General features: G+C 48.7%; 3 protein-coding genes across 3 annotated transcripts in view; 1 reads left to right on the top strand and 2 right to left on the bottom strand.

Annotated features, from left to right (window-relative positions):
• Nucleotides 1-6205, top strand: part of LOC138165020 (phosphatidylinositol 3-kinase regulatory subunit gamma-like) — a 61299-nt gene extending 55094 nt beyond the window's left edge. The window contains exons 7-9 of the mRNA XM_069093080.1: nt 385-459; nt 570-740; nt 2037-6205. Of these exons, the coding sequence (XP_068949181.1) occupies nt 385-459; nt 570-740; nt 2037-2235 (445 nt within the window). The 3' untranslated portion in view covers nt 2236-6205. The remainder of the gene's footprint in view (nt 1-384; nt 460-569; nt 741-2036) is intronic.
• LOC138165037 (cytochrome b-c1 complex subunit 6, mitochondrial-like) overlaps nt 1-20242 on the bottom strand; it is a 289794-nt gene extending 269552 nt beyond the window's left edge. Inside the window, exon 1 of the mRNA XM_069093133.1 lies at nt 20236-20242. The gene's annotated coding sequence lies outside the window, so the exon portion shown is untranslated. The remainder of the gene's footprint in view (nt 1-20235) is intronic.
• LOC138165029 (nuclear autoantigenic sperm protein-like) overlaps nt 1-22166 on the bottom strand; it is a 570370-nt gene that overhangs the window by 73016 nt on the left and 475188 nt on the right. The gene's annotated exons all lie outside the window — the stretch shown is intronic.

The raw sequence follows: 22166 nt of genomic DNA on the forward strand, positions 1-22166 counted from the left end.
TTCAGCTGCGCAAGATTCGCGACCAGTACCTAGTGTGAGTGGGTGGGCGGGGCCGTGCTGGGCTGGGCGGGCCCTCCCGGCGGGGAGCCAATCCCAGGCCCCCCCGGGGGACCTCAGAGTAGTGTGGCTGGAGCTGGAGGAGAAGCTCAGCGGCTTCTGGGGGTCCTGGAGGAAGAAGAACTAGATGCTGGACAGTGGGGAGAGGCGGGGCGGGGACCACTGGGCCAGCAGCCAGGAGTTCTGTGGGAAGGTGAGGGAAGGGGGGCTGCCCGGGGCCTGTGCTTACACAGGCAGGACTGGGGTTGGGCAGTGTGGGCCCAAGGCCTGAACCGGACCGTGGAGCCAGGGCCCATATTTAGTCACCGTCCCTTGTCCCTTCTGCAGATGGCTCAGTCACAAAGGAGTGAGACAGAAACGGCTCAACGGCTGGCTGGGAATCCAGAATGACCACATCGATGAGTGAGTGTCCCTCGGGGGCTACTGGGAGGGGAGGGCCCCAGTCAGCACCCCTGGGCCTGTGGGGGAGCCCTGCCTGCCTGACGGGTCACCTTCTCATGTCTGCTTTCTAGGACCTATTTTATGAATGAGGAAGACGAGAATCTGCCACATTACGATGAGAAAACATGGTTTGTCGGGGATCTCAATCGCCTCCAAGCAGAGGACCTGCTCCATGGGAAGCCTGACGGAGCCTTTTTAATTCGGGAGAGCAGCAAGAAAGGCTGCTACGCCTGCTCTGTGGTGTGAGTCTCAGTGTGTCCCCATCTGAGCTGCAGCCAGAGGGGGCCCCAAGCCTGGGCGCTGGGGCGGGTGGGGGGCTCAGAGGGGGCCCTGAGCCTGGGCACTGGGGCAGGGGAGCCTTTGGGGTCCCTGCTCCAGCCGCTTCCCTCCAGGACCCTGACCTCTCCAGCACTGGCCAGGGGGCAAAGCAGTGCAGAGTCATGATCAGGAATGGGCAGGAGCCTTTGATTCTCATACAGCCCCAGCTGAGCTTTGGCTCTGCATTTCTAGATGTGGGAGAGACAAGAGCAGAGATCATGGGTCCTCACAGACCAATTACATCTTCCAGCCCTTCATTTTGCAAATATGGAAACTGAGGCTCAGAGAAGGAAGTTTGGACTGGTTAGTGTAGATGAGATTGTTCCTACTTCACAAGGAAGAGTCCAGGGCTTGACCCAGTACACAAGTCCTTCTTGCTGTAGTCAGGAAGCCACTCCCTTTGCCATTCTCAGTGCCAGGAACTGGTCCATCTTGGCTGTTCTTCTCCCAGAAGGCAGAGGCCTGAGGCCCGGCTCCCTCCCAGATAGAGGAATGGGTGGAACCATGAATGAGCAGGCTGCTCCCCCCCCCCCCACTCAGCTCCAAGGACAGGCTTAGATTACATTCACTTGCCACACTTGCCCATCTCTGGAGATGGTGGAAGGGGTGGTGCCAAGGAAGAGTCAGGGAAGCCATCAGAGGCCCAGCCTCCACCACCCATGTGCTCTGGCCACCCCTGGCCCAGGCTCAGTTCACTTTGGTAGCTGTCCAGGAAACACAGGCCAGAGGTGTCCTTTGCCCCAGGCACTGGGGCCCTGAGCCAGGGCTGATGTGGGGCACCACTGGTCCAAGCTGTCCTCCCCACTCCCCCAGAGCCTCTGGCCTCCTGTCACAGGCTGCCTGGGGGACAACAGGCAGGGAACGTCCAGAGGCTCCATCTGGCCATGGGCGGTCCTGGCCTCCATGGCCACTCACTCACGCTGGCTTCCCAAATCTTCTCCCTGCTGCAGCTTGTCTCCCAGTGGACCTCAGAATTAAAGCCCTTAGTGAGCATGATCAGTGGGTGCAGTGAGCCGAGACCACCCCGGCTCCAGGCCTCTGCTTCCTGGTCACACAGCTTTAGTTAAGGATCTTAGGAGGCTCAGCTTTCTCATCCATAAAATGGAGCTTCCTAGCCCTTCCTTGCCTCTGCCGTTGACCTTTGGAGGGGTCTCTTTTGTGGGGTGCCCCTGCTGCCCTCCCCGCCCCTCACTGCTGCCTCTCTCCTGTCTGGGTTGCAGGGCAGACGGGGACGTGAAGCACTGTGTGATCTACAGCACGGCCCGTGGCTACGGCTTCGCTGAGCCCTACAACTTGTATGGCAGCCTGAAGGAGCTCGTCCTGCACTACCAGCACACGTCCCTGGTCCAGCACAACGACTCACTCAACGTCCGGCTGGCCCACCCGGTCTACGCACAGCTGCCCTCCCACTGCAGATAGACGCCGGCCGCAGAGTGCGGCCAGGGCCGCGGCCGAGGGAGCCGGGGGCTTTTCTACGGTTTTTATCAGCAGGACGACGGAGTGACAGCAACAAGGGCATTCTTTCTACTTAGACTGCTTGTTTTGCACAAGAAGTGATTCTGTGAATGTGAAGCAGAGGGGCCTGGGGGCTGGCCGGCCGGGGGTCAGGGCCACCTCCCGCCAGGACACCAACACCCGCCTGTGTGTGCTCCCAGCTCCAGGCAGGCGGTGGGCTGTTTTTGTGTTAACTCTGACGAGTGCTTTCCCTATGGGGAATAAACTGAGCTCTAGAAACTGGAGGCAGACAGACGCCATTGGGTGGAGAACGAGGGTTTCGTGGGTGTGTGGGTGTGCGTGGGTGTGTGCGCGTGCCCCTGTCTCCTTGTTTTTACTTTGAGCCAGGCAACTTTGTAGAGCCAGGCTCAGTTTGGGGTGGGCTGGGAGCTGACCAGCACAAAGCCTTTGCCCAGAGAGGAGAGAGGGTCCTGTCTTCTCCTTCTACCTTAGAACCCAGGGGGAGACAGGGTTGATGCTGCCACCACTGGTGGGAGCTCTTGGCCAGACACCTGGTTATTCAGCAAACCGCTGCTGCTGCTGCAAGCAGAAGGAATTGGGAGAGTGAGCTGACCAAAGGAAAATGGGGAACCTTTTGTTCCTTTTTCAAACATCAGAAACCCTACGAAGGAATCCTCCAAGCAGGGTGGCTTTCTTTTTTTACCAAGTGTAAAGCAAGCCCCAGCAACAGCAGCACCACAGAGGGGTCCTCCCTCCAGGAAACTTACTCACTAGGACAGAATGGAGCTCTGCTCCCAGAGGCCCTAGGGGCACCAGCCTGGGCAAGTGTTCCTTTCCACACCAAAACTTGAAAGAAAGAAAAGGAAATGGGAAAGTATATGTGGGTATTTGAGACCCCTGGGGTTTGGCACCAAGCTCCTGGACCCTGCCAAGGGCCCAGGGAGCTTCGGGCTTCCCCAGGGACCCCGAGCTCCTCCTGGGGCCTTGGCACATGAAGAATTCCCCATCTGAAATTCCTGTAACTCTTGTATGTCTAAAGACAGTGCAATGTTGTGCTTCCTGGTGGCTGGAAAAGACCAGATACCTGCAGAGTTGCCCACCTGGGCCAACAATGTAGCATCTCCCCAGAACCTCCAAAGTGCCACCTTGGTGGAAGCGGCAACTCCCAGGAAAATCCCGGCCCTTCCAAATGGAGATCCTCAGCCTCGGCACAGACACCACTTAGATCCACACTCCCAGACCAGCTGCTTGGCAGAGTCTCTCTCCTTGGAGGACATGGCTATTGGGAAAGCATAAAGGATCTGTCCCGTTTGCTTATCACCTCCTTTCCCTAGCTCATGGGCCTGGCCAGGTGCTGGAGGGAGCCTTGGCCTTGTCTTTGGTTGGTCCCTGGACCAAAGACTATCTGGAACATTAGAGAATCTTTGTTTCTCCAGGTCAGTCCCACATTGGTACAGAGCACTGCCAGGGAGCCCTATGTGCTTGCCCCTTCCTGTGCCCAGCCTCCTCCCTTCCTCTAATCCCTTCGCCATCCTCCAGTCCCCCAGGTCTTGTTCCTCCTCCCTTGGTGCAGCCAGGCAAGGCACCTCCACACTAGAGAACTGTGCATTCAGCAGGCCCTGAAGTGTTTGCTTCTGAGGAGTTGGGGGGAGGCCTTCATCCCGGGTTCTCAGGTGGCATTGCCCAGCTTTGTTTCACAGCCTTTGAAGGAAGCATTTGGTGAGCTAGAAAGCATTTAGGAGTATGATTTTCAATCTCATTTCTAATTTCTGTGGTTGGGACCACATGCAAAAAAAAACCCCAAAAACAAATAAATTTGGTTTCTCACAGCCCTCTTTTACATAAGATTTCAGCCCACAGGCTGGAGGCAGGGGAGCTCACTCCACTGTGATTCTTGCTGTTTTCCCAGGTCTGGCAATGGAGGGGAACAAAGCCCAGAAGCCACAGACAGCAGTGGTTTGATGTCCCGGACAAGTGAGGGACCTTTAGCCAAAGCTAGTTCATGGCTCCCAGGGTATGGACCTGCAGCGGGCACTGATTGGAGGGGGGGAGATGGGTGCCACCAAAGAATGCTGTTTGGGAGGAACAGGAAGGAGCCTTCAGTCTCCTGTGCTTTTCTCGTGACCTTACCTAGCTCAGCCAAGACCAGAGGCCCATGTTGTGGACAAGGAAGCCTTTAAAAGGTATAGATGGCAGTTTGCAGTGTCAGTGGGACTGAGAGGAGAAAGAGCCAAGGGAGCACAGCTTAGTGACATTCTAGGCTATGGTGTTAGAACCCTCTCTGGGGGACTCACAGGAGACAATTCCTCCTTCTGGCTACCCACTGAGCTTCTAGGCCCAGGCTCCACGTGCAGCCTCAATCAGCAAGATGGTGAAGGAGCTACCAGAAGACTCCTTGGCACGGGCCCTCATCAGCCTGCCTGCCTGGCATCCTGCATCTGTGCCTTTGGGGAGCAAGTGTGAGATGGGGAAACTGGCCCCAACATAAGCCAAGTCTATGCCCTCAGAAAGCCCCTAAGAAAGAAGAGCCGTGGGCCCAGTGTGGAGTCTTTGAGGATTCTCAGCATCTCCTTGTGCACCGGCTCCTGGCAAACATCTGGAAGGATTCCCCAGCGGCCAGCGTGGAGGAAGATCGGAGGCCCAGCTTTACCAGCAAGTCAGTTGGTGCCCATTGTCTTGTGCCACTGAGGCCACCAGGCAGCCTGAGGGAGGAGAGGACGGGGAGTCAGATGGTAGCCAGGGCGAAGTCAGTGGTTAAGTCCATCTCTGGGACAGTCTTGGGATGAGCAGGGCCAGTGTCTGTCAGTGAGGGGAGCTCAGCCTGACTCTGCTCAACTGCAGACAATGCAGCAGCCCCCAAACATGTTCTGTCCCTGGCATGATGGGTGTACTTCAGCAGGAATTGGCCAGAAAGGAAGTCACCTTGACCTTGTTGCTATTCTCGTCTGCGAATAGGGTAGTTTGGGAGCTTGGCTCCTTGCTGCTAACCCTGTGGGGCCAAGGTGTGTTTGGCCTGGTGCTTGGGGCTGCCTGGTGAGGGAGAGGAGAAAGGTCCTTGGGACATCAGTGGGAAGGCCAGCTTGCAGGAAGCTTCTTTTCAAAAAGAGGAATGACCTTGTGGGTGCCTGGTTTGAGTTCTCCAAGCTGCTGAGGATGGCCTGGATGAGGCTGAAGAGATCTCCAGCTTCTCCTGGTGACCATGGCAGGGCCAGCCAATAGTGGCAGTGACCCAAAGGGGGCAACATGCAGATATGCCTAGATCAGTGCCAGCCAAGCAAGGGCAGCAACGACTGGGCTCCAAAGGCCCAGGTGATGAGCCCAGTCAGGGTCAGGGCAGCTATACATCTTGTTCCGCCCCCCTCTGGCCCATGGTGGTTAGCCCAGGACCAGCCCGCTGCTAGACTCAGTCTCTACCACAGCACTGGCTCCTTTCCCCAACCTGTCTCCACAGGTAGGCTATGTACGGATGGAACTGGGCTGCCCTGCCCCAGCCCTCCTGGCCCCCAGGTGGGAGGGGAGGAGGGGGGAGGGGCTTCCTTCCCTTCCTTTTTCCCTCCCTCCCCCTCTCCCTCCCTCCCTCCCTCGATCCCCACTAGAATCGTCGTTTGCCTGGGTGAATTCCAGCATGTGACTCCAGAGCCCTGTCTCCCTGTTGTTACTTGTGTAAAACCTCTTCTGTCTTCTTTGATGTAGTCAAGAGAAATTCATGTAGTTAATGTGAAAAGGAAAAAGCCCAACTGCTTCACAAGGAAACCAGTCAGTCATATGTTAGTGTGCGTGGACAACTCCTGCTGTGCGTACGTAGCTGCTAGACCAGTCGTTACAGTTGTGCTTGTCCCCACGTGTGCGTGTCGCGACGGCCAGGGGAGGTGCCCTTTGGCCTTTGGGCCAATTTGCTCCAGGTTAAAATGCAATAAACAGTTGCAATAGAGCACATTCCCGTGTGACGTGGTATGGTGGGCCCAGAGGTGTAGACAGGGCCCCTCAGAGAGCCTCAAGTAAAAGGGCCAGGCGGAGCACTCCATTCCTCCCCTTTCCTCACCCTCGCCCCACCCCACTGACATGGTGGTCTCTATAGAAAGCCAAGGGCTCTTGATGGGCACTCCTGCCCCACAGTGATGGATCTGGCTGTAGGGCAGCTGTGATTCAGGCTTGCCAAGGAGGATGAGGGGACTTTAGAAGAGGCATCATAGAGCTGCCTCCCCTCCTGTGTCTTCTCCACCCATCAGGCTAGAAAAGTGGCAGGGACAGCCCCTGGGGTCCAGGCTCGGATGAGGGCCTCCCTCCCCTCTTGAACCTTTCCCCTGGGCTGCTTTGGGGAATAGGCAGGCAAGATCAGAACTCAGGCTTCAGCCTCTCCTAACAACAAGAAGAATCTCTTAGGCTCACACACATGGTCCCTACTCTTGTGTCCTGCTAGATCCTGGGGTGGGTGAAGGGGCCCTTTGAGACTGAATGGTGGGTGCCCCCAGAATGGGGTGGAGATAGTTGCTTTTCCACAAACAGAGGCTGAGGTGGAGAAGGATACAATTCTTACCTGTGGAAAATGACAGGGGAGGCCAATGGCAGAGGAGACAAGAACCAAGCCGTCTCTGGGGCAGGTGTGGGGGAGCACTGCATATGGGGGGAGGCACAGGGGTTCACTGGTTCCCAATCACAGTTACTGACCACAAGAGAAAGAAGAGGTTTAGACATGGGTGGGGACAACTATTTGCCACAAATCCTTAAAATAAGACATGGGAGGGGGGAGATAAAACCCTTGACTGGGGAAAACTGCTTGTACAACCCCCACTCCCTTCCCTGAGAGACTGTCAGCTGTCTTTCAGTGATTCTCATGGTGAGGGGCACATGGGGGACACGACAACGGAAAAGGAGGCCAAAGGCAATGGGGGAAGCTGTTAGATAAAGGCTGGATCTCAGGAAAAACTTCCTAATTAGAGCTATCCCAAATTCCTTAGCAAGTAGTGAGCTCTCCCCATCTAAAGGTGCTCAGACTGAGGCTGGATAACCCAGCCTCAGTGTGGTGAAGAAATAAAGGAGATTTCTATTAACATTATGTGTTCAACAGAAAGACCTGACTCCAGAATGTCTGAGCTGGAAGGAACCTTCAGAATATGGCCTGATCTCCCTTATAATTCTAATATTCTGCAACTTATGACTGATATTCTATAGCTGTCCTAGATGGGGAAACAGACCCACAGAGGGGAAGGACTTTGCCCAGGGCCAGGCATCATCCTTCCTCCCCAACAATGAATGATAGGAGAGGCTTGAGTGACCTCAAGTGGAGTCGTGGAGGAACAAAATAAGTCAGTCCCAGACGCTGAGCTTTAGAACACAATTAGCATCCACCAGGCCCAAACAGCTAGGTGGTTCCGTGGATAGCATGCTGGGCTTGGAATCAGGAAAATTCAAGTTCAAATCTGGCTGCAGACACTTACTCGCTGTGTGACCCTGGGCAAGTCACTTAACCCTGTTTGCCTCACTTTCCTCATCTGTATAAATGAGCTGGATTGTGCAATGGCAAACCTTCCCGTATCTTTGCCAAGAAAACGCCAAATGGAGTCAGAGTTGGACACAACTGAAATGACTAAACAATGACAAAAGGCCCAATTAGAGACCCCCTCGAAATCAGGCACCAACAATCAGGCCTATACAAGCCCCGTATCCCCTTCCCACTCCCTTTTGTACACAGCTGCATCATGCCACCTTCAGACTAGGGGTTCTCTGAGGTTATGGGCCACGGTTTGGCACCCTCCCTGTGGCTTCTACCCTGAGCTTTGTCCAAGCAGCTTGCGACCAACAGGTTACATGTTCCCAACTCTAGAGAAGCCCCCTTTTCCCCAACCCCTGTCCCATCCCCTCCCCTGTTCCCACCTGGGGCCTTGGTGGTCTGGGAGCTCCAGTGGGCCCACACACCTGTGAGAAGCCACCATACATCTACATGCATACACAAGGCATACACAGCTCATGTGTCTACCCACACAATCTCTCATCTGGTCCCAGTATCAAGCCCACAAGATACCAAGCTGAGAGGGAGAGAACACAGCTGGGGTGAAACGACTAGATAATGTTGCTCAGTGGGTCAGAGCACTTCTCTGAACTCAAGAGATAAAACTCAATCAGAATCAATGGCTCACCCCTGGCTCAAAAAAGCTGATTTTTAGAAGCACAAGATGGGGAGGGTACACGTGTCCTGACAACAGTTCACCTGAAAAATGTATGAGGAGTTTAAGTCAAATCAAGTCAAAAAATATCAAGTGCCTACTATATGCTAAGTGGTGGGAATACAGCAAGACAATCTCTGCCTTCAAGGAACTCACAATCTAATGGGGGAGACAACATGCAAACAACTGTGTACAATCAAGCTATAGACTATATAGATTGGAGATAATCAATGGAGGGAAAGCATTGGAATTAAGGGACATTGAGAAAGGCTTCCTGTGGAAGGGAGTTTATCTGGGACTTGAAGGAAGCCAAAAGATAGAGATGAGAGAGAGCATTCCAGGCATAAGGGACAACCAAAGAAAATATCTAAAGTCAGGAGTGGAAGTAAAGAAGCCAGTGTCACTGCGAGGAATGAAGTGTAAGAAGATTGGAAAGGTAGGAGAGGGCTGGTTTGTTTCAGGAATTTAAATGCCCAACAGAAGATTGTGTATTTGATCCTAGGAGTAATAGGAAGCCTCTGGAGTTTACTGAGGAGGTGGGTGGCATGGTCAGATCTATTCCTGAGGCAGCTAAATTGAGGACAGATTAGAATAAAGAGAGACTTGAGGCAGAGACACCAATGAGAGGATTGTTGCAACAGTCTAGGCATGAGGTGATGAGGTCCTGTACTTGGGGGGGGGGTGGCAGCAATGTCAGAGGAGAGAAGGGAGTGGGGTACTGGAAAGATGCTACAGAGGTGAAATAAAGGAGAGATGCTGGTGAAGTCAACAAGAGATGCTACAGAGGTGAAATGGACAAGAGATAGTTACAGAATCAGTAAGAGATGCTGGAGAGGTGAAATCAACAAGAGATGCTCCAGATGTGAAGTCGACAAGAGATGCTCCAGAGGTGAAATGGACAAGAGATCCTGCAGAGGTGGAATCCAAAGGCCTTGGCAACAGCCTGGATATAGAGCTGAGAGAAGGAGCCCAGTGGACTGAGAGGATGGTGGTGCCCTTAACAATAAGGAAAATTAGGAAGAGGGGAAGGTTGGAGGGTAAGATGCTCCACATGCATCAACCGTGTGATAACAGCAGCTTTGAAAGCTATTGCAATCTTGGGCTGCTTAGGAGTCAATCAATCCATCCATCCATCAATGTGTACTTATTAAGTGCCCCCAGAGTCTGACCTAACCAGTGGGTATATGCAAAGACAGAAGTAAAATGTTACTTGTTCCCAGGGAGCTTACATTCCATTAGGGAAAACAGTTTGCCCATAAAATAACTAAAAAGTAATTTGGAGGGGGTTGGAGGTCAGGGGGAGGTATTAGTGGCTGGAACATATCAGGAAAAAACCTCCTGCAGGAGTGGCAGTTGAACTGAGCTTTGGAGGAAAGGGATTCTACAAGACAGAGGTGAGGAGGGAGTGCATTCCAGGTATGAAGGATGGCCTGTGCACAGAGACAGGTGACAGAGCCCATCCTGCCTTGGAACCCAAGGACACACAAAGATTCAAATACAAGGTAAGTCCATGCACCTGAAAGTTCTGAAGATGGGAAATCCATGCCTATTTGAAGCCAGATGGTGTGGTTGATAGAGCACTGACCTGGAGTCAGGATGACTTGAGTTCAAATGCAGCCTTAGACACTTCCTAACTGTGACTTTCTAATCTTCAGCCTCTCCCTATCTACTGACTGGCTTCACTCCTTGAGAAAGGTGTCTCTACTTTCTCTCCTCTCACACTCTTCTAAACCCACTATAGTCCAGCTTCCAAACCTCATCATTAAGCTGAATTAATTGTCTACAAAATTGCTAATGGATCTCTGAGTTGCCAAATGCAGTGGCTTTTTCTCAGCCCTCATCATTCTTGACCTCACTACAGCCTCTGATGCTTTTGACCATCCTCTCCTCCTGGATACTGTCTTCTCTTACGGCTTTTGGGACACCCCCTGTCCTGATTCTCTTCCTACCTATCTGACTGCTCCTCTTCAGTCTCTTTTGCCGATGTTCATCCATGTCATGCCCAGGAACTGTAGGTGAGCCACAGGGCTCTGTCCTGGGCCTTCTCCTCTTCTTCTTCTATACTGTCTTATCAGCTTCCCTGGATTCAATCATCACCTCTATTCAGATGCTCTCTAGATCTGTATGTCTCTCCTTGAGCTCCAATATTGAATCACAAATTTCCTTCTGCCCCTCTGAAACTGGATGTTGCACAGGCATCTTCAACTCACTGGGGCCCAAACTGAACCTCTTCTCCAAACCCTGTCCTCATCCTTTCCACCTTTCCCGTCACTCTCACTGCTGAGGGCACCACAATCCTTCCCCTCCCTCAGGCTCACCACCTCACTGTCATTTTCAGACCCTCACACTTGCTCAGCCCATATAACCTATCAAAGTCTCTAAATCTCGTCCTTTCTCCCTCAACAGAATCTCTCCCACACATCTCCTTCTTGTTCATCACATTGCCAGGACTTTGTCACCTCAACCCCGGATCACTGCAACAGTCCCCTAACTAGGTTCTCTGCCTGAAGCCTCTCCTTTCTAACCCATTCTGCACTCACCTGCCGAAGTGACCTTCTTAAAGCACATGTCTGATCACGTTCCCCCCTCACTCCCAACTTAGTGAATCCCAGTGGCTCCCTATTTCCGCTAGGATTAAATATAAAATAATCTGTTTGGTATTTTAAAGGCCTTCATGACCTGGCCCTCTCCTACCTTTCATGTCTTCTTACACACACACATGCACACACATTCTCTCTGAGATCTAAGCACACTGGCCTGACTGCAGTGCTCTGCATTTCTCTGATTGCTCCCCATGCATCCCCCTCCTCATCTCTGCCTCCTGGCTTCCCCAGATTCCTTGAAGTCCCAGCTAAAATCTCCCCTTTTACAGGAGGACTTTCCCAATCTTACTTAATTCTGGTGCCTTCCTTCTATTAATTATCTCCAGTTTATCCTGTCTAAATCTTGTTTGTAGACAATCATGCATTGTGTCTCCCCCATTAGACTGTGAGCTCCTTGAGGGCAGAGACTTTTACCTTTCTTTGAATCCTCATGGACTTAGCCCAGGCCTAGTAAGGGCTTCATATTTATTGACTGACTGATTCTTCCTCTGTCTGTCTGTCTGCCATGCACACACTGAGAGCTGAGGCTGGGGGAGCTTGGATCTCCTGATTCTGTCTGTGTCTGACTCTGTCTGTCTGTCTGTCTGTCTCTCACACTCACACATGCACACACACACACAAGACTGGCTGAGGCTGGGGAGGGCCTGGATCCCCTGACACTCTCTCTGTCTCACATGCACATTTGAGGCTGAGGTTGGGAGGCCTGGGACCCCCTCACATTGCATCTCTGGCTTTAGGGTTGATTCTCTCAACTACACTGGGATGGAGGGACTGTGGTAGTCGATGACGTCAGCCCCTCCAGGCTATTTCTGGCTCCTGGGCGGTTAATTCCTGCTTCTCTCTTGGCCTCTTTTCCTGAAACCATGTCTAATCCTGGCAGACTGCCTGGGGTGGCAGGAAGGGTGGGGGAAAGGCCCTAAGGACTATAAGAAACACCTGCCCCTCTCCTAGACATCCTCAGGTCCTGGGTTTAGGGGTGGGGGAGAGGGGGCAGTCACTTATCTCTGGACTGTAGCCACAAGTTCTTCCTCCTCTGGAGTGGGGGGAGGGGGGAGGTGTCATTACCACTGAGAGAGCTCTGTCCCTGTGAGACTCCCTGTAAGGCTATCACCCCAACCCTGCCATTCAAGGCCCTCTGGAGCCTGGCTCCAACCTCCTCACCTGGTCTAGAGTAATGTTTGCTGACTGACTGATTTTATCTCCTTGTTGGACATCTCAAGCTGGATGTCCCATAGACATCTCTTTCCCCCCCAAACCCTGCCCCCTTCCAAACGTCCACCATCTGCCCAGACATCCAGGCTCCCAGCTTTGGGACACCTGAACTTGTTCTGCTCACTCACTCTCCCACCTCATCACACATCTGTTGCCAAATCTTTTTCCTTTCTGCCTTCATGAGATCCATCTTTCATGTCCTTTTCTCTCCACTCACACGGCCAGCATTCAGGCCCTTGTCCTGAGACTGTTGCAATGATTGCCTGCTGTCTGGTCTCCCCAACTCCAGGTTCTTCTCACTGGGATCCATTGTCTATCAATGCCCTGCTCGAGATTCAGGGGTTCCAGTACCACTAATATACAAACTCCTGGAATTTCAAACTTTAAAATCAGACTCCAATGTGTCTTTGCAGACATTTCCCATTATCCCCTCATGGACTCCATGTTCCAGTCAAACTGACCTACATATTCTCTGTACAGGACATTCCATCCCCCAGGCTGGACCTCATGCCTAGAAGGCTTTTCCTCCTCTGGATTCCTCTTGGAATCCAGAAAGCTTTTCAATATTCAGCTCCCACACAATTTCCTACCATGGTGGTCAATGTTCTTCCCATCCCACCCAAATTCATTTATATGTGATGGCGGTGTTGGGGCAGTTAGGTGGCACATTGGGCAGAGCCCCAGGTCTAAAGTCAGGAAGACACTAGTTCAAATTCAGCCTCAGATACTTACTAATAGTACAACCCTGGGCAAATCACTTAACCTGTTTGCCTCAGTTTCCTCATCTGTAAAAATGAGCTGGAGAAGGAAATGGCAAATCATTTTAGTGTCTTTGCAAAGACAATCACAATTGGGGCCAAGAAGAGTCAATGAAAATGACTGAACAAATGTGGTCTGGCCAATGAGGGCATGGTCCTAGGAGTATGTGGGTGTTTGGTGAGCTCACTCCTAAAAGGACATGATGATGTGTCATGAAGGAGTCTGGCTCTCCCTTTCTGAGTCTGTGCAGAGATTCAGTAACTGCTGACCACTTGCTACATGGAGCAAGCCTTGAACCCACCAAGCTGGGACTGAGAGTGCATTCAAAAGGCACTAACTGGCCAAAACAAGCTCTTTTTTTCTGATTGTGCCCAAGTGAGGAGGAGGAAATGGCATAAGCCTCCAAGTGGGCGAGATTGGGCTGATGAGAAGAAACACGTGGGATGCAGCTCAGAAAAGAATGGCCCTAGGAGCCCAGACACCACAGCCACAAAGGAGCCGCCATGCTGCATGAGGAGTGAGTGAATCATCACTTTAAGCTGGAGCTCACTCTCCCCAGGGCCTGGGATGGTAGTGGAGGGAGAATGCCCTTACTTGAGGGCTACTAGTACTTCTGTTCTTGATGATATCGGCTCAACAAATATCTCTTTGCAAGAGCTAATTGATGTGAACTGGCTAAATTGATTCTGGGATGCTAATCACTGGGGCTGGTCAATAATAAAGAGAAGACATTAACTGGCCTTGGTGATGGACCTTGGAAGAAACACACTAGAATGAGAAATGGAGCCGATAGCATTAGAAAAAACACACAACATAACCTTCAGACTTGCCCCAGAGCCCAGAAGGGAGATGAAGCCGGGGGTGGGAGTTGGGATAAGGCCTCCCAGTGTTTATAAAGACTGGTCTTTATATTTGTTATATTCCTCCCCCCACCCTCAGCTGACTGGAAGGTAGGGAACGAGGTAGATGGAGTCAGGAAGACTGAAGTTCAAATCTGCCTTCAGACACTTAGTAGTAGCACTGTGACTCTGGCCAAGTCACTTCATGTATCATAAAGTTTTTCCTGACATCAGGCCTAAATTGGCTTCTCCCCATTATTGTTGGTTCTTCCTTCCAGAATCAAACAGAATAAGTCTAATCCAACCCTTCACATGCTTGTGAACAACTGTCTAGTCCTCTTTGGGCTTCTCTTCTCCAGGGCAACCATCCCCAGTTCCTTCAGATGATCCAAATATGCCATGAATATAAGCCCCTTCATTATGCTGATCATCTCCTCCCAATGGCCATCCCTTTACCAATGTCTTTCCTAAATTGCGGTGTCTGGAAGCAAACACAATATTCCTGATAATGGCAGAGAACAGCGGGAACCATCCCTATTCCTGGAAGTGCTACCTCTCTTAAAGGATTCCCATACCCCATGAGCTTTTTAGGTACCTTGTTGACTCATAGTGAGGTGGTAGTCCACTAAGACCTTTTCCCAATCTTTTTCAGAACATCTTCTGTCTACCCATGCTTTCCCCATGCTATAGTTTTTCAGAACTATTCAGAACTATATTCTTTTTCAGAACACCTTCTGTCTATCCATGTTCCCCCCATTTTATACTAGTGGGGATTTGGGGGCTAATACAAGACTTTACATTCAGGCCTACTGAATTTCAATTAATAAGACCGAGCCTAATTCTCTAGATTGCTAAGACCCTTTTAGATCTTGTCACTGCCATATATTACGTTAGCTATCTCTCCTAGCTTGGTGTCCTACATAAATTTGATGAGCACAATGTCTATGTCTTTATACAAGTCATGAAAATGTTGTTCATTCTTCCTTCTCAAAGAGGACCAATGACGTCATGACAGTGATGTCTTGACTTGCAAGTGAATTGGGTTTAAGTGAGGCTGGGCTGTGCAAAGTCATTAGCCTCACTCTGTCCTCCAGAGTCACCAGAGTCCAGTGGTAAGACAAAAGTCATATTTCTTTCATGAAAATGTTAAATATCACAGGGTCAAGCACAGCTCCCTGGGGCACCCCACTAAAAACCTCCTGCCATGTTGACACTGAACCATTGACAATTACTTTCTTGGGTCTAGTCATGCAAATAGTTCTGAATCTATTGGATTATATTATCATCTAATCCATAGTTCTCCATCTTTTCCCACAAGAACAGCATGAGAACTTTGCTAAAATCCAGGTAAATTGTAGCCACAACATCCCCGTCATCTCCCAGTATATATATTGATCTTATCAAAAAAGGGAATGAGCTGAGCCTGACCTGATCTGTCCTTGAGGAAGCCAGGCTGGCCTTTTGTGATTGCTGCTTCCCTTTCTAGATTTTCACCAACCATCTCTTTAATGTCCTGCTGTAGAATTTCCCACTGGAATCCAAGTCAAGCTCACTGGCATGGAGTTATAGACTCTGTCCTCTTCCTTTTTTTTTTTTTAATCGGGACATTTACATCTCTTTAGTCACAAGATACCTCTTTCCTACTTTCCACAATCCCTCACTTTATCATTGACAGAGGCTCAGCCATCACCTCTTCCAGGTTTTCCAGGACCTCCTGATGTCATTCCTCTGGGCCAGGAGACTTTGCATTCATTTATCCAAGGCAGCTAGGAACTGCCTTATTATCTCCTTTCTTTCTTTCTTCTTCTTTTTTTTTTTTTTTGCTTTTTGGGGAGCAATCAGGGTTAAGTGACTTGCCCAAGGTCACATGGCTAGTTTTTGTGTTAAGTGTCTGAGGTCGGATTTGAACTCAGGTCCTCCTGACTCCAGGGCCAGTGTTCTATTCACTGCGCCACCTAGCTGCCCCTATTTTCTCCTTTCTTATCTTAATTATCAACTCCTTCTTAGCCACTTTTAGCATCACTTCCAGTGCAGAGTTCATTCTTCTTGGCCAAGAAATCAGAAACAAGTAAGACTTGAGCAGCTCTGTCTTCTTTCTGCTGACAGTCATTCATCATCTCATCCACCTCGAGCAAAGTTCTGATCCCTTGTCAGGTCTCCTTTTCCTCCTCCTTTGCTACTCTTAGCTTCCCCTGGCCAACCTCAGCTCATTTGGAACATGAGCGTTCCTCACACGATTTTTATGTGGTTATTCCAGGTTTCTATAACCATGAGGTTCTAGACTAAGAAATGAGAGACCTGAAGCTTGTAGATCACAGAAGACTCTCATGGCTCTGTCTCACAAAGTCTTTCTTCACAAGAATGTCAGAAAGCCCTGGACACCGTGAATGCCTCCATGGATGTTACTCCCATCTTGACCTCAACAATCCAGTCAAACTGATCATTCCATCTCTTCTCTCCACACCTTTGTGCTGGCTCTCACCCATACCTTGCATGCACTTTCTCCTCACCTCTGCCTCACTGAATTCATTTCTTTTTTTCAAGTTGCAGCTTAAGAACCACTTTCTATGTGAAGCCTTTCAGCAGATGCTAGTGTCCTTCCTAACTTGAAATAACAACAGCTAGCCTGTCTTTAACACTTGAAAAGTTTACAAAGCACTTTACAAATATCTCATTTGATCCTCATGATAATTCTGGGAGGTAGGTGCTATACTATTATCCCCATTTTACAGATGAGGAAATTGAGGTGGGCAGAGGTTAAGTGACTTGCCCAGGGACACATAGCTTGTAAGTGTCTGAGTCAGGTCTTCCTAACTCCAAGTCTAGCACTTTATCCATCTTGTATCTAGTTCTTATTTATTCGCTTTATATTTATTCTGCACATCCTTATATACGCATTTGCTAAATTTCCGATTAATGTTAACCCCTGAGGGAAGTGGGTAGCCAAAATGACTGAAGTAGGAAAAACTATAGCTGAGTTCCCTTCCCTCTCAAACTTCTCTAAACTGATCTAGAAAACCCACTAGATGGAATACTGATGAGGAAATCCAAGGGAAAACCACAAGACATTTTTCCAGCCCAGGTCAGCATAGGGAGAAAAGACAGAGAAGTCTATGGACACAGGATCTGGTCAGGAGCTAGTGCATGGAGAGTTTGTGCAATAGGAGAAGAGATTCCAGACCCATACTGTAGCACATGGACCTTGTGCAGGTGCCAATGGCAGCTTTGTTGTTCATTGCCCAATTCTCAGTCACAGATCCAGGGTGGACAGAGTTAGGGACCTGTACCTGGGGTAGAGGGGACAGTCCAAGATGATGAGCCACAGTGGACCCTGCTCTGTGTACCAAGAGAGGAGCAAGTTCACAAACAAGCAGCAGCAGCTGTGTGACTTGGACCCCATGGACTGAGAAGAGTCTCAGTTCCAACTTCTAGCTCAGTCTGAAGCCTGAATAGGAATAACCAGGGGCAGAAATCCCAGAACAAAGGGGAACTAGTCCAGCCACAGTCTATTGTTGCTCAGATTCAAACCCAGTGTAAGGAACTTATATATCTCAAACGGGCAGGGGGAGGGGAGGGCAGAGATTAGGTTTTGCCCTGGATTAAAACTGTGGGAACCCTGAAAGTTTGTAGGTCTTCAGACTGAACCTTCCCTGAGATCCTGGACTAACACAATACTTGGTACTCCAAGAATGCATCAATTAAAGCCTTCCCTCCAAAAGTTCATAAAGCCCAGCCCTAACCCCAAGTCTGAAGTCAGGAAGTAGGCTGGAAGAATGAACAAACAAACAAAATAATACCATCATGAAGGATATTATGACAGGAATGCCGATGACACAAACCCAGGAGAAGAGAGTGATTCTAAAACAGTTACAAACAAAGTCTCAAAGAAAAACACAGCTTGGGCATAAATTCAACTAGAATTCCTAGAAGAGGAAGAGTTTTTTTTAAAAAGGAGTTTTTTAAAAGTTTCCTTTTTTTAATAAATGAAATGAAAGCTCTAGAGGAAAAAATAGAAAAGGAATGAGTTATTAAAAATGAATTAGAAAAAAAGAAAAGGAATGAGTTATGGAAGAAAAAACTGAAAAGCTAATTAACCATTTGGTATAAAAAGTTCAAAATCCTTGCTCAAACAACAAATTCCCCAACATAATATTCTTATTGGACCACAAATGGACCAGAGAGACCAATGACTCCATGAAGTGAGAAATATCAAAAATATATTTTAAAAGCCTGAAAAACTAGAAAATTTAAGATATCTCATAGCAAAAACAACTGATCTGAAAAGCAGATGGGGGGGGGGAATTGAAAAATGAAAGTCATGACCAGGAGGGCCTAAACACCATAATTCAGGAAATCCTAAAAGAAAATACCAAAATCTCTTAGAACCAAAGGGAAAAATAGAAATAGAAACCACTAGTCACCTCCTGAAAGAAATCTCTAAAATGAAAATTCCCAGAAACATTATAGACAAAATCCAGAACTTCCGGGTCAAAGAAAAATTACTGCAAACAGCCAGAAAGAAAGAATTCAATGACCAAGAGGCCACAGTCATGACCATACATGATATAGCAGCCATCACTATAAAGGAGTAGAGAGCTTGGTATTCCATATTCCAGAAGGCAAAACATATAAGCTTACTACCAAAAATAACTTACGTAGCAAAACTGAGTATTGTCTTATGGGTGGAGGGTAGGGATGGGAATAAACCTTTAATAAAATAGAGGACTTTTTTTTTCCTTTTTGGAGGGCAATTGGGGTTAAGTAACTTGCCCAAGGTTACACTGCTAGTTTTTTTGTGTGGGTGTTGTGTCTGAGGCCAGAACCGAACTTGGGTCCTCCTGACTCCGGGGCGGCACTTTACTCACTGCGCCACCTACCCACCCCAAAATAGAGGACTTTCAAGTGTTCCTGATGAAAAGGCCAGAGCTGTCTAGAAATTTTGAGGTTCAAGCACAGGAATTAAGAAAAACATTAAAAAGTAAACATGAACAATCATGAGGGACTAAACAGTGATAAACTTCTTAATTCAAATATGGCTAAACAAGTTGTAGTATATGATTGTGATATAAGAAATGATGAGCTCAATGATCTTAGAAAGACATGGATAGACTTGCATGAAATAATGAAGAGTGAAATGAGCAGAACCAAGAGAATGTTGTATACATTGACAGAAATATTGTTTTAAGAACAACTTTGAGCAAATAAATCATTTTGACTTTATAAATACCCAAATTAACTACAAAGGACATATGAAGAAAGATGCCATCTGCATCCAGAGAAAGAATTAATAAATAGAAGTATGTATAGAATGATGTTACACGCACACACACACACACACACACACACACACACCTATATTTGTGTCCAATGGTAGCTATCACTAGGGTGAGGGAAAAGCAAAGGAAAAAAAAAAGAAATTATATTTAAAACGAATAGCAAGTTGTATATAATAGATTTGTCGTTTCATGGTGCAATCATCTTTTTCCTAATTATACTATGTTATGGAAATGCTTGTCATGTTCCATAAATTAAAAATAAAATAAATGTAAAATCTGTAAATTCAAATATGGGAAGAAGATACATGATTGTGGTCATAGAGGGAGTCTAATTAGACTGATGGTCTAGGAGTAATTCTGTTTCTGTTATGTTTGGATGAACTTAAAAGAAGAATGGAAAGGGAGAAAAAGAGGAATACAGTGAGAAGGGAAGAGAAAAGGAATGCTAGGGAAAAGCATCTTATGTGATGAAGGTCTGCAAGTAGGAGAAGGGGTAGGGAAGCAGCTGATACAATTCTCACTCTAGCGGACTTATTCAAAAAAAGGAAGAATGCACACACAGAGTTGTGTACAGAAATACATTTTACTTCACAGGAAAATGGGAGAAAAAGAAGCTAAGGGAGAAAGGATAATTTAGAGGAAGAGTAGCATAAGGAAGGGATTAATCCGAAACAAAACAAACTCTTTCCAGCAGCTCTATTTGTGGTGACAAGAATTGGAAATTGGGGGGATGGATGTCCAACAAGTGCAGAATGGCGGAACAAGTTGTGGCGTATGAATGTGTTGGTGCGCTATCATGCTGAGAGAAATCATGAAGAAGCAGATGGTTTCAGAGAAACCTGAGAAGTCTTATATGAACTGATGCAAAACGAAGCAAGCAGGACCAGAATAATTTATGTGATACCAAAACCAAAGGCAAAGACGTCGAAACGCTTATCATTGCAATGACCAACTGTGACTCCAGAGGGCTAATGGACTAAATATGATATGCACGTCCTGAGAGAAAGGCGAAGGATTCAGAATGCTGAAATACATACATATATAGACATACACAATATAGATTACATATGCACAAAATGTACACACACCTTGTGTGTATGCACACGTGTGTGCCCCATGTACACACTGTATGTGCACACGTGTACACTTATACATATATGTGAATGCACACGTTGTGCATAATATACAGCATGCATAACGTATATTATATAATGTGTATCGATTACAGGTCTGCGGAGGGCGGCTTGCCCTACCCAGGGAGAAGGGGAAGCACACTTGGTGAGGGGAGGGAAGGAAATAGGAAAATATGACCCTGTTGCCCTTAGACACTCTCCACCTGGCAGGGAAAAACGGTTCATGGCGAACACCCCGCACCTCCTGGCCTCTGTCAATCACCAGATTGACAGGCAGACCTGCCGCAGCAGAGGCACCCGGAGGAGGGTCAGGGCGCGGGAGGGACACCTTTTCCCCCGACTATGTGTCCAGGAGTAGGCAGGCCGGGAGAAGACCGAGAGGAGAGCCGCGGGGGCCTGTCAGCGGCGGCCAAGGAGGGAGATAAGGCGGGCGCAGTCCTCGCGTCCCCGGATCCCCGGATCCCCGCCCGTGCGCCCCGGCCCGCCTGGACGTGCGCACCCGCGTCCTCGGGAGCGCTTGGCAGTTCGTCTGGATGGAGAGAACAGAACTTGACCGGGAAAGCAGGGTTTGGAAATCTGCAGCCACCTGCCCCGCGACGGGAGGGAGAGTCGGCCGGCCGCGGAGCAGCCTGAAGACTGCCATAGCTGATCCCTTCACTAGGGAGCCTCCCTGGGATTCCCCGGCTGGGGCCTGAGCAGCCCCAGGCAGATTTTCCAGAACCTTTTGGATCTGTGAATGCGATTGATAACGTGAACTCAAGCCCTAACTCTTCCCGATGGTCTGGCCATAAACTTTAACCAAGAAGGGATTGTATATAGCTGTTAATAGCAAAAGGAGCGTCATTACACCAGGCAGAATTGAGGACTGTCATCCAGACCCCTCAGAATTCTACCCATAATTAGGAAGAGGTAGCTCGGGTTTTCTAGGTGGCCCAGTGAGTAGAGCAACGGCCCTGGAATCAGGAGAACCCGAGTTTCAAAAAAGTCATTCTCAGACACTGGACTGTCTACTGTTACTAGCTGTGTGACCTTGGGCATGTCACTTAGCCCTGTTTGCCTCAGTTTCCTCAGCTGTAAAATGAGCTGGAGAAGGAAATGGCAAACTCCTCCAGTATCACTGCCAAGAAGACCCCAAATGGGGTCATGAAGAGTCAGACACTACAGAACAGCAGACATATATAATGTATATATACACCTTATTTATATATGTGATCATGAGTGTGTGTATATGTGTATATAGGTTTCTTTGGGCCATGGCCAACATGGAAACGTGTTTTGTTTGACAATACATGTTTGTAAACAAGGGTTTTGTTTTTCCTTTGTTCTCAGTGGGGTGGGGGAAAAGTAAACTTTTGCTAGTTTAAAAACATTTAATTTTTTAATTTAATGTAAGCTCTAAGTAGAGAACGTTTCATTCAACACACTTATTTTCCCAGTGCCTGGCACAGAGTAGGCACTTGCTAGTCCTAGCTGACTGACAGGGCCATCCTGTGAGAAGGACTCACCCTCAAAGGAGCACCTCCCTACCCCCTCCCACCATGTGTCTATTTACAAATATCACCTCATCTCCCCAAGCACTGCAAAATATTTCAATAACGACCTACTGTATTCAATTAAGAAGCATTTATTAAACACCTACTATGGGCCAAGCACCCTACTAGGCCTTGGTGACATAAAATTAAAAAGAACGTTCCTGGCCTCAAGAAGCTTACATTCTACTGAGGTGGAGGAGGGAGGGGGGACAATATGGGGATACAAGTGAATAAATACACAGTATTACCAGGCCCTATCATTTTGAGAGTGAGTGCCTGATAATAATGGGGGGAAAGCAGGATGGGTCTCATGTAGGAGACACCTGAGAAGGGGAGGAAGGAAGGAAGGAAGGAAGGAAGGAAGGAAGGAAGGAAGG

The sequence above is a fragment of the Petaurus breviceps genome, unplaced genomic scaffold (genome assembly GCF_028583685.1).
Source record: "Petaurus breviceps papuanus isolate PSGF00001 unplaced genomic scaffold, PetGlider_PUasm1.0 207, whole genome shotgun sequence".
NCBI lineage: Eukaryota > Metazoa > Chordata > Mammalia > Diprotodontia > Petauridae > Petaurus > Petaurus breviceps.